Here is a 17252-nt window from a genome sequence, read left to right as displayed (position 1 = left end):
GTATGAGTGTTTTCCTTTTGGTACTTGTATATAAGTATATGTTGCCGCTTTGATACTTTTACTTCTTACTTAAGTAAAAAATTAAGTGCGATTTGTTGAAGCAGATATAGGTCGGCTGCAAACATTCACCACATAGTGTAAGTGCCCGCCTCAAAGAGAGCACAGGTCATTCATGGAGCTTTGGGGTTCTTCTTTCCTTCAATAACAACTTCTCGTCAGAGATAAAAATAAAAAAAACTGTGGATTTCAGACATGGATGTTGAATTTGTTATTGTTTCCTCTGATTGAACTGTGATATCAGCTGATATTCAAACCAACCTTCTGTTTGTATTGTGACGTTTTGAGCTTTGCTCAATTTAATTATTGTGCTAAAACCTCTCCCATTTAAATCTAAGCTTCCAGTTTCTTTGTGAGTCCAGAGAGTCGGAGCGCGCTCAGTGAAGGCACCCTTATTTACGCCACGATCTGTCAGCAGTGTGAACGTTTTTATTTTGATTTCAACGGGTCGTAAGAAGGAGAAGCCGTACCTGTGTGACACACCTGCCTGTTCGTATATACATAAACACACACACACACACACACACACACAGGATTACGCTGTGCTGAGTGATGTTTCTGTTCAGGAATGTGTGTGTATAAGGGGAAATATTGTGTGCGTGTGTGTGTGTTTTACAAAAGCTCCTTTGTGACCCAGTAAGACACACACACACACACACACACACACACACACACACACACACACACACACACACACACACACACACTCACACACTCCTTCACCACTGCAGATACTGAGATGTGTATATTCACTTGGCATCATACCTGTTCTAACCTGCCCAGTCAATTGTGGTCTCAATATATCTTTTATATATATATATATATATATATATATATATATATATATATATATACTAATTTGTGAGCACAAGATATAATTCATCCCCAAGTCACTGATCACTAGCTCTCCACAGTATTGATCTCTTAGCGAAAACGATGCGTTAGAACCAGCAAGCGTTGATTTAACGTTATCTATGCTTACATGCTTCAAAGGCTTTGTTCAGCGAGTATAACCAAGTTACAAATACAACCCTAACAACACAGCTAGCTAACTTCACAGTACACAGAGTCGTGTTAGCTTCTCCGTCTTGAATCCTGCCATCAGTCATCATGTATTAACATATTAACATGCTGTCATCTTACATGTCCATGACTTTACCTTGACAAACACAATGGAATGAGTTCTGTTAAAGACATCAACCTTTCCAGACTAAAACTTACTTCATCAACTAAACAACTCTCTCACCATATGTTCCATTCATAGCAAGTCCAGGTTAAGAAGGCCGCCATATAGTTCATCCTGCGATTAGAAGAAGTCACATGGACTGTTTGATATCTATGGAGCTCCACAATTTCTGAGTTCTCTGATACTCTTTCATCCCCTCGAGGCTGAAGGCCGTCCTTGTTATTTGAAACGTCTCCAGCAGTAACTGTACTGCAGCTGAAGTACTGTTTGAGTACAGGCAGAGTATCTGTACCTCATGACATGTGACACACTCTGTCTTTACGTCTTCAGCTGCTGAATTACTGTCATTATCTGGGGAGCAAAAAGCTGCTACCGGCCAAATAATGGTTCCACTTTTATAGCAGAAAAACATCTGTCTGAACCACGATATTGATTTAAAAACACCTTTTAAAATCAGTAATCATATCTATCTTTAGTTTAGCAGAAAAGCAGTGTAGTTTTACTGAATTATTTAGCTGGCATGGATAAAAGTGATATTTCTAGGAAGGTTGGAAAAGGATATTTTCCTTTTTTATCCCATACTTTGAGGAGCAAAATAAAGTTAAGCCTATAGAGTAGTGGTTCCTCATGTTTTTGGCAACCATAGATTGATTTTTCCTTCTCAGGTTGTGTCATTGTTGCAGCCTGAGGACACAGTATTTCACACAAAAAAGGAAATGTCGAAAAAATACGAAGAAGCCTATAAGCTATAAAATGATCCCACAAATTACAGCTGGTAATTAAATGACACATTTATTGTAGTGATTTTAATAAGGTGGAACAATATGCATTTAATAGTTCATTTAATAGATTATTCAACCTTGTGCTGCTGGGGCCGTGTTATTGTTATTGCAGTTATTGCAAAGACATTCAAGATCAAACAATTGTCTTTTTTTTAAGACATGTAAAAGATTCAAAATCCACCAGAGGGGCATTAATGGACTTATTTTATATCATAGAACAAAACGTTAAAATCTCCTCGGCCTTGTGTTGACTACAGGGAGTGTAAAAATGCTGACTCATGTCTGGGTTTTAGGACACATTCCTCTAATATAAAAGTATTTATGAGGCAAATTTCCATGACTTTTCAAAGTACTTTCTCCTCCACCTCAGTTCAGAACCTAACGTTGGTTTTGTTATGTTATTTTAAGCCCAACCATGATGGTTTTCCCAAACCATGCTGGTTGATTATGAATCCAAATCCACATGTAGATCTGCTCTCCTTCAGACAGCTGATAGGCGCCATGATAAGCCAGAAGAGATACGCTGGTCGACAACAAAGTAGTTCTGAGACAGACAGACTATTTTTGTACCCTGTTGTCGGTGTGAACACTTTGACGTCATCCATTTTTTCCGCAATCCATCGATGCATCGATTTAATAAAGGGGTACAAATGTCTAAAACACTTTGACCTTTGTCTGATTGTTTACACAGAAATACGTAACTGTGATCGGTGCAACCATTAGCGAGTGTGTGGGAGAGAGAGCTTCTATAAACTGAACTGACATCTCCATTCAAAGGGCACAGTTCTCCATAGAAGGAAGGATTGTGCTGGATGGAGGGGGAGATACGGGGAAGACGGGTGGAGGGAGGTTGGTCAGTACTATGAGTCAGCACACACACACACACACAGGTCGTTGTGTTACCATAGAGACAGCCGAGTTGGTCAGCGTAAAAGCAGGAAGGATGCCGCCGGACTGTTAATGTGGTTTCCTGAAGTGGTGGTTGGGGCTTGGTGGGGGTGACCTCATTAACCTCTGACCTCTTCACTCTTTGCTGCTAATTAGTGTTTCTGAATGATATTTGACCTTTGGCCCCCGACGGTTCAGCACCTGCTCAGTGTTGTTTTGATCTTTGGTTCCTTTGTGTCATGTTTGCTGCAGGTTCAAAGTGTGTGTGTGTGTGTGTATTTGCGGTGTGTTTACCTGTCATGTGGGGACATACATCTGATAAGACTGACAGTGTGGGGACTTAACTTAAAGTCAATGACTGTATCTGCATGTGTGTGTGTGTGTGTGTGTGTGTGTGGGCGACATGCTGACAGGTAGGCAGCATAGACTGTATATAAGTGGACGTCGTCATCTGGAGAAGCAGCAGAGCTGCACCCGAGCAGCCACTATGAATTTTGAAGCAATCGTCAGAAGTCAAATGCTAGATTATCAAGGAACCATGGTCACATGACTTCACATCACAGCCACTAAACTAAAGGCAGACCAGTGTTCTAGTGATGACGTTTAGTCGTCTCATTAAGACACTTGTTCAGCGACTGTCTTTCTAAGACACGTACAAGCATCAACATTTGTAGAAATGTCATAGAACAAAAGGTTAAAATCTCTTTCCCTTATTTCAGGCATCTAACCGTCAACACAAGGGAACAGGAAGTGTCATACTTGTGGAAGACCATTAGTGAAAAGTCACTGTTACTCTTTCTGTTGTGTGTGCTTTCAACTGAGCTTCAAGTGCTTTTACTCTGGAGCACTTTGTTTATTATCTTTATTATTCAGTTTGATTGTGACTCACTTATGCTCATCGTTACTGCTAATACTAATCACTAGCATACACATATCCCAGCCTTGCATTTAAACCTCACAAACGTTTACATATTTTGTCAAAACTTACTTACTTTACAGCACTTACAGCTAACCATAACCATACTAGCTCGCATGCTAGCAATTAGCACTAGCTAACTGAAAGGGTAACAGGTATAACAAGTGGTAATTTCATAAATACTTTCTGGCTACGTGTTAAAGTAACATAGATCAAGCCGAACAGTTAATGTGGTGCTTTTAATGCTCTGTAACTGTAGCATGGAGTCGTGGTGGCATTAACCAGCTAGCTTGGTAACTAGCCAGCCCATTAAGAGTCAAATTGAACAACTTAATGCTTCATCCACACACACTTGTCACAGTGTAGTAAAGCACATTCCTATCACCATAGTTAACACTAGTTAATGTGCTCATGGTTGAATTTCAAATCCACATTTTTTCACCTTCTAGATTAATTTTTGTTTTACTTCCAGGGTAAAGGCTCTTCAGCCAAAACGCTGGGTTTAGTGACTCTTTAACATGATAGACAAAATGGTTCATGTGGACTGTCTTGAAGAAAAAAAATATTTTATTTTCCATCATTTATCATCCATCAATAGCTGCTTATAACCACCATATAAAGCAACTTATCCAATTGTTCATTCAATGCATTTCCTGCATCATTTGAATTCCTCTCATGAATTACCTGCATATAGATACTTTTAGTTGCATTTATATATGCAGGTCCATGTGGTACAGTACTGTGCTCTTACCTACTTGCCTGAACACAATAGCTGTTGCTTATTTTTGTTAGTTTTGGTTTAGTTGCATTTCTTCCTGTAAACGATATTTAGAGTCAAATTCATTGTTTGCTTTGAATTTGTCAATAAGCTTAAAAATATTCCACGGCTGGAGGAAGTGATGTATTTTTTTCGCTGCAAACATACATTTTCTCTTCATGTGTGAAGCATGGAAATGAAAATGGTCATACCGTACTGCTACATCCCCACTTCCTGTTTGTAATCCCACCCAGTGAATGCACAGAAAGCGCCAACTTTTTTAACAGTTAAGTAACATGTTTATTGAAAAAAATCTGCTCTTGAGCTGTAAAAAACAAAACAAAACAAAAAAAGAAACACTGTACACATATTTCCTCAAGAGAAGAAGAGTACATGATTGAGCGATGTGTGATGGGGTCAATATGATGCCATTTGGCTTTAGATCTGAAGTGTGACGCCTGCCAGCTCAAGTGTTAACAGGCTAAATATGAAGCCAGCAGGAAGGCTAGCGGACTGCTAACACTCTCTGTTACACCGACCGAACAAGGAAACAGTCTGCTTCACACACACACACACACACACACACACACACACATATGTATACATACGATGGTGAGGACAGTGAATATATGCAGGTGTGAGTCTTTGGTACAGGTGAACACAAGTCTTTAGAAAGCAATGATGTTAAGCACACACACACACACACAGACACACACAAAGAGCAGATGAAAAAGTACAAAACAACAATTTTGTTCACATATTTACAGTCTGAACATCTCTATGACAAACTTGTTGTGATTGTCTCCACGGTTTTCACAGTGCACATTTCTAGTCATTACAAAACAGCCGTGAAAGCTCATCACCATCACGCAGTTAATCCCCCCCCCCCCCTTTGTACATTAAATAGAATAGAGCAAGGCACTCTGGGAAAACAAGGCGAAAGCGGGTGCCTGGTAAATTACCTGCCATTAATCTGTGCAAACAATTGACCCCACTGATTGGGAACATGGCAAAATTAAAAGTTGTATTTCAGCTGACCTGACAGGAGGTGCGGAGGTTAAGAAATGGTTGTACCTTTTCCTTCATAGTGTACTTGCTTTTTACAACCCCCTACTCCTTTTCTTATTCCCTTTCTTTTTTCTTCACTGCTTGGATCCCTGACCGAGGTGAAACAACCATAAATTGGTCCGGACTGGATGGAAGCACTCTAAAGTGCTGCTCAGCCAGTCCAGGTCCTGGCCAAAAAAAGCCAAGATACAATGAAAATGGGTACCAACAAAAAATAAAATATATTAAAAAAAATAATAATTCACAGTCACTCTTCTTTGTCACACTTCAATGAACTGATCCGGCCCATAAAGAGCAGCTTTAAACCGCCAGAAAATACCCAACACATTCAGACATAATGAGGATGTCAGCATGAACCTTTCAATGGATGCATTAAGAAATATAGATTCAAACCACTTGTGAATAATAAAATAAAATCCTTCATTTAAGCCACAGTGAAAAAGGTGAAACACAAATATAACAAAGGGAAAATCATAGAAGCTGAGGATAGACCCATATGGGATTTGCAATTTCAACAGTTGAAGTTATGTTTCGTTGTCTAATTGCTTTGATTAAATACTGTAAGAATTGAACATTTTAATGTGCAATTATGAAACATGAACAAAAAACACAACCCTCTTCATCATCAGAGTTAATTTTGAGAGTTTTCATTTCAGGGGATTAAATATTGGTGAGCCCATATTTGGTCTATCCCTCATGTGATTTTTCATGGTGTGAATATTGTGGCATCCAAAAACTGAACAGAACAGAAATGGTGAACACAACCAAACCAAACAAAAAATAAAAACAGCTGTCTGGAGTTGGATGCTGTGCAGGGGGAATCAGTGCAGCTTTGGTGGAAGAATATCGGCTTTGCCAATTAAGTCCCAGCGTGACTACCACACCCGGTCGGTCCAATAGATGTCCCTGCGGTACATTGCCGTGTTTGCGTAGTCTCCTACCTGTTTGCTGCTGTATTTGGGCGGGTTGGCCTTGTAGCTGTAATCCGAATATTGGTCGGAGCCTGTGGAGTTGTTGTCACCCGTCCCCACGAAGGTGTTGGTGGCGGGGAGGTCCTGAACGGCCTGGTGCTTCTTGGAGGCAGAGGGCGACTGTGGCTGCAGCTGGATGGACGGTAGGGGGGAGTTGGAGCGGTAGTGGCGGCCCAGATCGGGGCTTCCGGGTGGATAGTTAAGGGGCAGGTGGATTCTTGGACTATCATTAACGTTTTCATTAATGAGGTTAAACTTGAGGCCTTTCTGTAGGCTGGCCTCCTCGTCCTCCTCCAGTGGTTTGGCCGGTTTGGGAGCTTTTCCCTTTTTACTCTTTTTTCCTTTCCCGTTTTTGGGTCCCTGTTTGGGCGCGTACAGGTCCTTACTCTCCTTCTTGCCGGCTTGGTAACCACTCTTGGTGTCCTTCTGCAGTCGGTGTCTGATGACCACAACCGCTACAATGACAAGAATCACACCAGCAATACCTGCAAGGCTGCCGTAAAGGATGTTGCTGCGCTGAGCAAGGGCGTAGTTAGGATCTCCTGCGATGTCCCTGTCCAGAGGGGTGTAGAGGCTGTGCCCGACCAGTGCCTCTATGAGGGAGACATTGGACTTGGTGTCGTTGACAAAAACGTGGACCAGGGCGGTGGTGTGGCGGGGAGGTTTGCCCTTATCACTGACCTTCACCACCAGGCGGTGCAGCCCATTGTGCTTGCCGGTGAATTCCTGCACCAGTGTAATCTCACCGCTGTCGGGCGAGATGTGGAAAAGGCCGTATGGGTTTCCGCCTGTGATGGTGTAGAGCAGATCTGCATTCGGTCCAGAGTCGATGTCCTCAGCCTCTACCACCTCCACACTTGTGTCTGGTGGGGTGACGGGGGACATGTATGTGTAGGAGGAGTTTGCCGGTTTGGTGACATAGGGGGCATTATCATTCTCGTCAAGGACGTTGATGGTCACACCGACATAGGAGGATCGCGGTGGATCACCAGCATCCACGGCCTTCAGGCGGAAGGTATAGGTGCTCTCCTTTTCACGGTCGAAGGAGATGCTGGACAGAATGGTTCCCGTACCATTCTGGATGACAAACTTTCCATTGTCTGGTTCAACAAACAGCCTCACTCTGGCGTTTTCACCCATGTCAGCATCTGTAACAGTCACTACGCCAACAGGATTGAGTGGCGGCATGTTCTCAATGACAGAAAAGCTGTAGCCACTCAGCATAAACTTGGGGTCATTGTCATTGCGGTCCAGAACGTTAACCACGACTGTGGCTGTGCCAGTTTTGCTAGGAACACCTTTGTCCGCTGCTGCCACCCGAAACCGATACTGCTCTGTCTCTTCCCGATCAAGCAGGTTCTTCACGCGAATCTCTCCAGTGTTCGCTCCGATTTCAAAGAGCTTGGAGGCCGAGTCCTCGATAATACTGTAGACCAGCTCCGCGTTGGTGCCACTATCTGCATCCGTTGCCATGACATTCACCACCATGTCACCTGGCTGGTTGCCCTCTGCAAAGTCCACCTCCAGCACCGTGGGGGAAAAGTTTGGCGTGTTGTCGTTCATGTCCGTGACCTGGACTTTGAGGGAGTTGGTGCTGGACAGGGCTGGGTTCCCAGAATCCACAGCAACAATTTCAATCCTGTAATCCCTAACACGCTCATAATCCAGCAGGGTAGTTGTCTGCAGGAAGTACTTCCTCTTCCTATCGTTGGCTGACTCACTTGCAGGGCGGAGCTGAAATGGGACGTCACCGGCGACTACGCACGTCACCACCGCATTTTCCCCCTCGTCGCGGTCCGACACCTGGACCAATGCCACTGGCGTGCCGATGGGCATATCCTCAGAGATGTTGGCCACGCCGTCCTGGTGAGTTACCAATCCGATACCACGGATCTCGATGGCCGGGGCATTGTCATTCTGGTCCCTGACATTGATGGTCACCAGGACCTTGGAACTCTTGGAGTTGGGCCCACGATCTTTGGCGACCACAAAGAACTTGAGGAAGCTCTCCTCCTCGCGGTCCACCTGGCCCTTAATGTAGATGATGCCTGTAGAGCGGTCAATGCGCAGAAGCCTCTGAACAGCCTCCGACGCCTGATGTAGGCTGTAGTCGATCTCTCCATTGGTGCCGGTGTCTGCATCATTGGCTCTGATCTGTAATCACAAAAGAAGAGGTTTACATTTTCATGGCCAAATGTCCGAAAAGAACCACACATTTCCCTGAACACATCACTATGAGACACTTTTTGAACACGTTTATGTTAGTTCAAACACAAGGCTTGCTTAGTTTGTATTGAAGCAGGAAACTAAAAGTGAGTCAATCTTGTGTCAATCTTCGGCAGATTCACCTCAAATGTGAATTCAGCACCTTGAACACACCATATTCCCATTATATCCTGAGTTACACTTTAATAATTCTTTGACTTGCACGGAATCACGACCATTACTAATGCAACACTACAAAGCTCTTTGTGTTTTCCTGAGGGGGGAGGAGTTTTTTTTCTGCTGTGTGTGAAACATAATAGACGATCAAAGCTGAGTGCGCACACACCCACAGAACAACATCTAACGGCCGTGCAGCGGATCATTGGCATCTAATGGGCAGATGAGTGAATGTTAATGTTCCTCTCATTATCAGAAAAGCCCTGGCTCCTCGGGGCCCATTAGGAGACTGGACCAGCCTCGGACGCAATCCGGCTTCATACGCCCAAACTCAAAGTAAATGGAGGTAATAAGTCAATTAGGAGGTACGATCACTCAGCAGAATATCACTTAGGATGGACGCCTTTCAATCTACACATCTAATACTTTTTAATGGAATTCATTCAATGCCAAGGTGGCTGTTAAGAAATGTAGGTCGCTGTGTAGTTTTTAAATGAACTAGTTGTTGAACAGCTGATTTAAACGTCCCAGGTGCTGCTGTGTCAGCGTTTTCTACAGGCTACACTTGGGATTTACAGTAATGTAAGCAAGGTTTTTAAACTTTAAGGCTATTATTCCTTTTAAGCACAACTGGATCCGGGCCAAGCTTGAACTCAGCAAAATAATCTCCTGGAAATTTAAGTCCTAAAGAATATTGGTTTCTTGCAAAACAAGAAAAATAAATTTTCCAGTGGGGATTACTTGAGCCTATTTCAACAAAAAAATAAATAAAATAAAACCAAGGACACAGGAACCCATTTCAGATGCCAGCATGATGCCAGCAGCGGATGTTTTTTAAAAGGAACATTTTGGGAAATACATTCATTAACTTTCTTGTCAAGAGTTGAGAAGATTGATACAACTCCCCTATGTGTAGGATAAAAAAGCTGGTTATCTTGACTTTGAATAAAGACTGGAAACAGCTAGAAGAGTTAGCTAAAAAACTAACCAGAACTAAACAAACCAGATATAATGAGTTTGTTGGTGAGCTTTAGAGGTGCTGGGGGGAGAGCCATATAGCATTGTATCACAATTAGGGATTGAATTAAATTTTATCAGTGATGAAATACACTATAAGTGATTGTGGAGAAATCCATTATCCCTGTAATCATAAATATATTCACAAGTGACTTGAAAAAAAAAACTGTCTAGCTCGCATCATGGTAGGAGAGAGAAAAATAGAGCCTGATATACATATACATATATACATATTATTGTGTGGATTTAGCATCGGGAAAATATCGTAGCATATCAAGATACACATCGTATGACAACACCAATAACGAGGAGCATCTACTATAGAATCCATGGTGTTGTTAAACATTTAATTAAACGTTTACGGAGGTTTAAACCTGGGGGATTTTCTTCTCAGCACAGACTCTAGTTCAGACCGCCACATAATAAATATCTGGTTTCCTGCCGGCTCTGGATCACAGACTGTGACAGATCGTCACCAGCACCCCCGCGGGTGACCGTGGAAGTCAGTGATCCACGTCTGAGAGGTTGAGGTTAAAGAAAGCATGAAAGTGAAATTATAATTTCTCCCGCCCATTGATTTCCTTTCCTCTAGCGTGGCTTTAAGCAGCAAACATCACCGAACAGCGGTGAATTATTGACAGCTTCGGAGAATTGTGTATTGAACAGTTGAGCTGCTGTGATGAGGCCATGGCTGCTCTCCAAGGCCGCTCTGTCCAGCAGATATAAACACTGTTTATCTGCCGGTTAACAATTAACCAGCAGGACCTACTGGTTGCTTATATGACCCGGGCAGACTCTCGTTTCATTTCGCCTGAATGTTTCTCAAATGAAGCCATCAATTTCTACACTGGTTTGGAGGCTGTTTGTACTAAATCCTTCTCTAACTGCAGAAAGATAATCCATCCTGGCTGGTTTATTGTTCACTAAAATAAGTTATAATTACATGGAGGTTCAGTGTGTTGGTCTGTCTCTTTTTAAAGGCTGGGTGTCAAATAAATATTTAATGTCTTTTATTGTCTTTTTCAGAAATTTGTCTGAAAATTACAATATTCCCAATTACTGTCCTTATAAGGTTTACATTTTGTCTGAAAGGGGACAATAATACTAGAGGAACAACATTACACATTTCTTCAACATTATAATTAATGAGTCAAAGAACTCTGATTATTAGTCGATTTGAGGCCATGATGCTCCGGCAGCCTATTCCTCTGATTGAGGAGCTCCAACCGAAAAACACAAATGTGTGAGCCGTTTATGGCGTTTCACATGACACATTTCTGTGTTTGTCTCTCTGCTTTTCACTACTGGTTAGAAGTAGGCGGGGATCAGTGAGGACAAACGTGATGTCACATGCTACGGTGCACCAATCAGGTGCAAGAGCAATATTTAAAATGTGACCACCGTGTTGTCTGTCAAGCAAATCTGAAGAAATCACAGCCAAACATCAGATTCGAGTGTTCTCTTAATAAAGGTTTCATTTGAATCAGAGACCCGGAGACCACCGAGGGCCTATAGGCTATAGGCCCACTCCCATTGCCTAGCAACCAGCTGCGGTTGACAAGAAAGAGCATAGAAGATGTACCTAACGTTATCTGATTCAAATGGAGCCAGAGGTCATATTTGATTCTTTCTGTTTGATATTATGATGGAGAATATACTTCATGATAGAGCTGTGCGATATTACGATATATATCGTAGTACGATATAAAAATGTCTACCGTAGGATGTAACCCTTTGTCATTTATATCGTAATTTTAACGTGTAGGCTACTTGTTTAGCACTGTTGCTACACGCATTTCCACTGCATGCGTCTCCACCAGCGGAGCAGATACGTTTCACTTTAGTCTATGGGTCAATCCCCACCAGGTCCGCTGCGCTGCGTGTCCGCTGCGTCTCAGCTCCGACAGTCCGCAGCTCTCCGCAACAAATACGGACTTCTATTTCTGGCGGATGCCGGACCACGGCGCAGCAATTCAGCACAGGGCAAATATAGCGAAACCGGAAGTTCGGTACATACTCAACAATAAAACTTTTCAAAATAAAACACTTGGTATTTGTCCACTTGATATTTGTTTTTATAGGTCCAGCTGCGAGGCCTACTGGCTGTCCTAACCTGAACAAGATATTTATTTTTTTATATTTACATAAAAGCATAGTTTTCGTTGCAAAAAGTCACGAATAAAAGGAAAGAAGAAAGTGCCATTCATTTGCCTTTCATTCACATGGTTATCAAAAATAGTGCTGAGATGTGATTTATTTATTTATATATATATATATATATATATATATATATATATATATATATATATATATATATATATATAAAATTCTAAGAAAAAATACTATATCGGGATATATATTGTTATCGGGATATAAAATTAGCTATATCGGGATATACAATTTTGTACATATCGCACAGCACTACTTCATGATATATGCTGCATCTCCTGCTGCTGATCCGATTGTCGACAACGCGTTGATTAAAATACAAGCATCACCAGCTTGCAATGAATCTTGGGACTCGGCCGCTGTGACACATTTGGTCTTGGACAGATAGACGCTAAATTGGGACCAAGCAACACACAGAAAGGAGCCTGGTGTGTCGGCGTGTATCCGGCTGTTTCCCACCTGCAGCCGTAACCTGATCACAGTGCAGCAATACACTTCAGCAGAGCCCACAGACACCAACATAAGAGACACTTACAACATTCACATGGATGGATATAGCAGCAAACCTCACTAAGAATGTTCTTCTTGAATTCCCCTCAATTTCAGGCTATCAAAAGTAACATTAACCATAACTGACTTCCAAATGTTTTCTTAAAAGTCTTAACCTAAAGACAAATTACTAGCTAATTTAATGGGGCCTTCAACAGTTTTTGATTGTTGTTTATTCAGTCATGATTGTCTTGTTAAAAAGGTCTGCTTACTAATTATTGCCCCACTTTTTAGTCGTATCTTCAGCAGATGACTTCCTCGACTCCGTCCGCTTAGTGTTCATTAATACTTTATTTAAATGACGAAATTAGGAAAAGTCTGAGTTTAAAGCTCCATAACAAGCTAGTAAGTGGACCTTTGAGTTCAGATCTTTCTGTCACCCAAAGTCAAGAACTTTCATCAGGCTCATAAATATGTCAGGCTATGAATGTTTAAACATTAATAAAGGAGACCTGATGACCTCATTGTGAGTGAAATAAAGTGTCACCAGGATCTGAAATGGGATTTTGTCAGGACGTAGGTTAAAATATGTAAAAGGCAGCAGGATGCTCCTTTAAAGAGGGAGGGCGTGTACATGTCGGGATGATTTAAGCGGGTCGGGGTCGACAGTCAGCGGCGTCCTGCCGCCTCTGAAGCATCACTCCTCAAACGCACGTTAAGTGAAATGAATTCTGTGGCTCTCTGAAATGCAATGAGCCACATCCAGAGCAATAATACCAATAAGCCCCGTGGATAATCTCATGACTGACTCAGATTAAGTCATGCGTGGCTCGCTGGAAGGCTGGCTGGTCGCACTGCAGTCAGGGAGGCTGATGATACGGCGAGGTGGGTTTACGCCAAGCTTCCTGCTCTGCCCGCTGACGGCGACATCACGTACCGCCACTCCCCGGTCGACAGGCTCAAAGGTGAAGTTGAATCAGTGGTTAATATGTGACTACACGCGGCGATCCCACGCCCCGCTTCACCTCCAACGCACCATCTGTCTGTACGGATAATTGAGCAGCATATTATGTGCAGTCACTGCGCCGTGTTGTCCTGCAGCTCACAGTGTTATCGCCAGCAGGGCCAAAAGGTTCCGCGGTAATGTTTGGTGGAGGAGCAGCGGCACTCAGACATGAGCAGGCACAGACTCTTACTCACAGGCAGATTTAGGTGGAATATTTGCTCAGGATTTATCAGTAAAATGTTGCTCAACTGAATCCTGATGTGAACTTTCATCTACGAATGGAAACACAGCCGTCCTACAGGTGGAGAATTAACCCGGATTTCACCCTTAAATTCCCGTTAAGGTCATTTGAGGCCTTAAACAAATGTTTCCTCATTCCAGACTCCTCGAGGAAAAATATTTTTTTACATCCTGAGTGTGAGGTTTTCTCCGTCACTCCCGTTTCTTTAATAATATGTTGACCTGGGCTGCTGACCTGAAAGAGAAAACCGAGCTAAACGTGGCACCAAGTTGTAAAATAAACTCCAGTCACCTTTTGTGTTGATTCCCAAATCAGCAGTTCAGAGGAGAGCTTAGGTTGCCTTCATGTTCCGCTTGATCAACTTACTTCTTTTGCTATTTAATCTATCAGTGATTTAGTCTTTAAAACATCAAAAACATGAAAAACTGTCTGTGAAACCTGCCTGATATAAGTTGATGTCTTCAAATGGTCCTGACATTTAAAAAGTTGGAACCGGAGAATGTTTGACATTTTGGCCTGATAAATGACTTCATCCTTCATCAGAGTAGATATTGATCAGTTTCCTCTCAATCATTTCATCATACAATAAAATCTGTTATAGCACTCAGTCCGTTAATATGGATCATTTGGTTCAACTGTTGACAAACTGGTAGGAATGATGGCCAACACATAAAGTGCATATGTGTCGAGTATACATGTTCAGTGTCTAGTATACATGTTCAGTGTCTAGTATACATGTTCAGTGTTTAATGTACATGTCCAGTGTCTAGTATACATGTTCAGTGTTTAGTATACATGTTCAGTGTTTAATGTACATGTCCAGTGTCTAGTATACATGTTCAGTGTCTACTATACATGTTCAGTGTCTAGTATACATGTTCAGTGTCTAGTATAAATGTTCAGTGTCTAGTATACATGTTCAGTGTCAAGTGTACATGTTCACTGTCTACTATACATGTTCAGTGTCTAGTATACATGTTCAGTGTCTAGTATACATGTTCAGTGTTTAATGTACATGTTCAGTGTCTAGTATACATGTTCAGTGTCTAGTATACATGTTCAGTGTTTAATGTACATGTTCAGTGTCTAGTATACATGTTCAGTGTCAAGTGTACATGTTCACTGTATAGTATACATGTTCAGTGTCTAGTATACATGTTCAGTTTCTAGTGTACATGTTCAGTGTCTAGTATACATGTTCAGTGTTTAATGTACATGTTCAGTGTTTAATGTACATGTCCAGTGTCTAGTATACATGTTCAGTTTTTAGTGTACATGTTCAGTGTTTAGTGTACATGTTCAGGGTTAAGTGTACATGTTCAGTGTTTAGTGTACATGTTCAGGGTTAAGTGTACATGTTCAGTGTCTAGTGTACATGTTCAGTGTCTAGTATACATGTTCAGTGTTTAATGTACATGTCCAGTGTCTAGTATACATGTTCAGTGTTTAGTATACATGTTCAGTGTTTAATGTACATGTCCAGTGTCTAGTATACATGTTCAGTGTCTACTATACATGTTCAGTGTCTAGTATAAATGTTCAGTGTCTAGTATACATGTTCAGTGTCAAGTGTACATGTTCACTGTCTACTATACATGTTCAGTGTCTACTATACATGTTCAGTGTCTAGTATACATGTTCAGTGTCTAGTATACATGTTCAGTGTTTAATGTACATGTTCAGTGTCTAGTATACATGTTCAGTGTCTAGTATACATGTTCAGTGTTTAATGTACATGTTCAGTGTCTAGTATACATGTTCAGTGTCAAGTGTACATGTTCACTGTATAGTATACATGTTCAGTGTCTAGTATACATGTTCAGTGTTTAATGTACATGTCCAGTGTCTAGTATACATGTTCAGTTTCTAGTGTACATGTTCAGTGTCTAGTATACATGTTCAGTGTTTAATGTACATGTTCAGTGTTTAATGTACATGTCCAGTGTCTAGTATACATGTTCAGTTTTTAGTGTACATGTTCAGGGTTAAGTGTACATGTTCAGTGTTTAGTGTACATGTTCAGGGTTAAGTGTACATGTTCAGTGTCTAGTGTACATGTTCAGTGTTTAGTATACATGTTCAATGTTTAGTATACGTGTTCAGTGTTGAGTGTACATGTTCAGTGTCTACTATACATGTTCAGTGTCTAGTGTACATGTTCAATGTTTAGTATACATGTTCAGTGTCTAGTGTACATGTTCAATGTTTAGGAGACATGTTCAGTTTCTAGTGTACATGTTCAGTTTCTAGTATACATGTTCAGTTTCTAGTATACATGTTCAGTGTTTAGTGTACATGTTCAGGGTTAAGTGTACATGTTCAGTTTTTAGTGTACATGTTCAGTGTCTAGTATACATGTTCAGTGTCAAGTGTACATGTTCACTGTATAGTATACATGTTCAGTGTCTAGTATACATGTTCAGTTTCTAGTGTACATGTTCAGTGTCTAGTATACATGTTCAGTGTTTAATGTACATGTTCAGTGTTTAATGTACATGTCCAGTGTCTAGTATACATGTTCAGTTTTTAGTGTACATGTTCAGTGTTTAGTGTACATGTTCAGGGTTAAGTGTACATGTTCAGTGTTTAGTGTACATGTTCAGGGTTAAGTGTACATGTTCAGTGTCTAGTGTACATGTTCAGTGTCTAGTATACATGTTCAGTGTTTAATGTACATGTCCAGTGTCTAGTATACATGTTCAGTGTTTAGTATACATGTTCAGTGTTTAATGTACATGTCCAGTGTCTAGTATACATGTTCAGTGTCTACTATACATGTTCAGTGTCTAGTATAAATGTTCAGTGTCTAGTATACATGTTCAGTGTCAAGTGTACATGTTCACTGTCTACTATACATGTTCAGTGTCTAGTATACATGTTCAGTGTCTAGTATACATGTTCAGTGTTTAATGTACATGTTCAGTGTCTAGTATACATGTTCAGTGTCTAGTATACATGTTCAGTGTTTAATGTACATGTTCAGTGTCTAGTATACATGTTCAGTGTCAAGTGTACATGTTCACTGTATAGTATACATGTTCAGTGTCTAGTATACATGTTCAGTGTTTAATGTACATGTCCAGTGTCTAGTATACATGTTCAGTTTCTAGTGTACATGTTCAGTGTCTAGTATACATGTTCAGTGTTTAATGTACATGTTCAGTGTTTAATGTACATGTCCAGTGTCTAGTATACATGTTCAGTTTTTAGTGTACATGTTCAGTGTTTAGTGTACATGTTCAGGGTTAAGTGTACATGTTCAGTGTTTAGTGTACATGTTCAGGGTTAAGTGTACATGTTCAGTGTCTAGTGTACATGTTCAG

The 17252-nt window shown here is 41.2% G+C and overlaps 1 protein-coding gene across 2 annotated transcripts in view; it reads right to left on the bottom strand.

The window, feature by feature from the left end:
* Positions 1-4443: 4443 nt before the first annotated feature.
* The window catches only part of LOC311013453 (protocadherin-1-like), a 29999-nt gene continuing 17190 nt past the window's right edge, over positions 4444-17252 (bottom strand). For both annotated transcript variants that reach the window (XM_084009538.1, XM_084009539.1), the window contains one exon: positions 4444-8779. In XM_084009538.1, the coding sequence (XP_083865664.1) occupies positions 6530-8779 (2250 nt within the window). In that variant the 3' untranslated portion in view covers positions 4444-6529. The remainder of the gene's footprint in view (positions 8780-17252) is intronic.

This window comes from Eutrigla gurnardus (assembly GCF_963514095.1).
Source record: "Eutrigla gurnardus genome assembly, chromosome: 5".
Taxonomy (NCBI): Eukaryota; Metazoa; Chordata; class Actinopteri; order Perciformes; family Triglidae; genus Eutrigla; species Eutrigla gurnardus.
The sequence above is the reverse complement of the archived record's forward strand: the minus strand, read 5'-3'. Positions and strand labels throughout refer to the sequence as shown.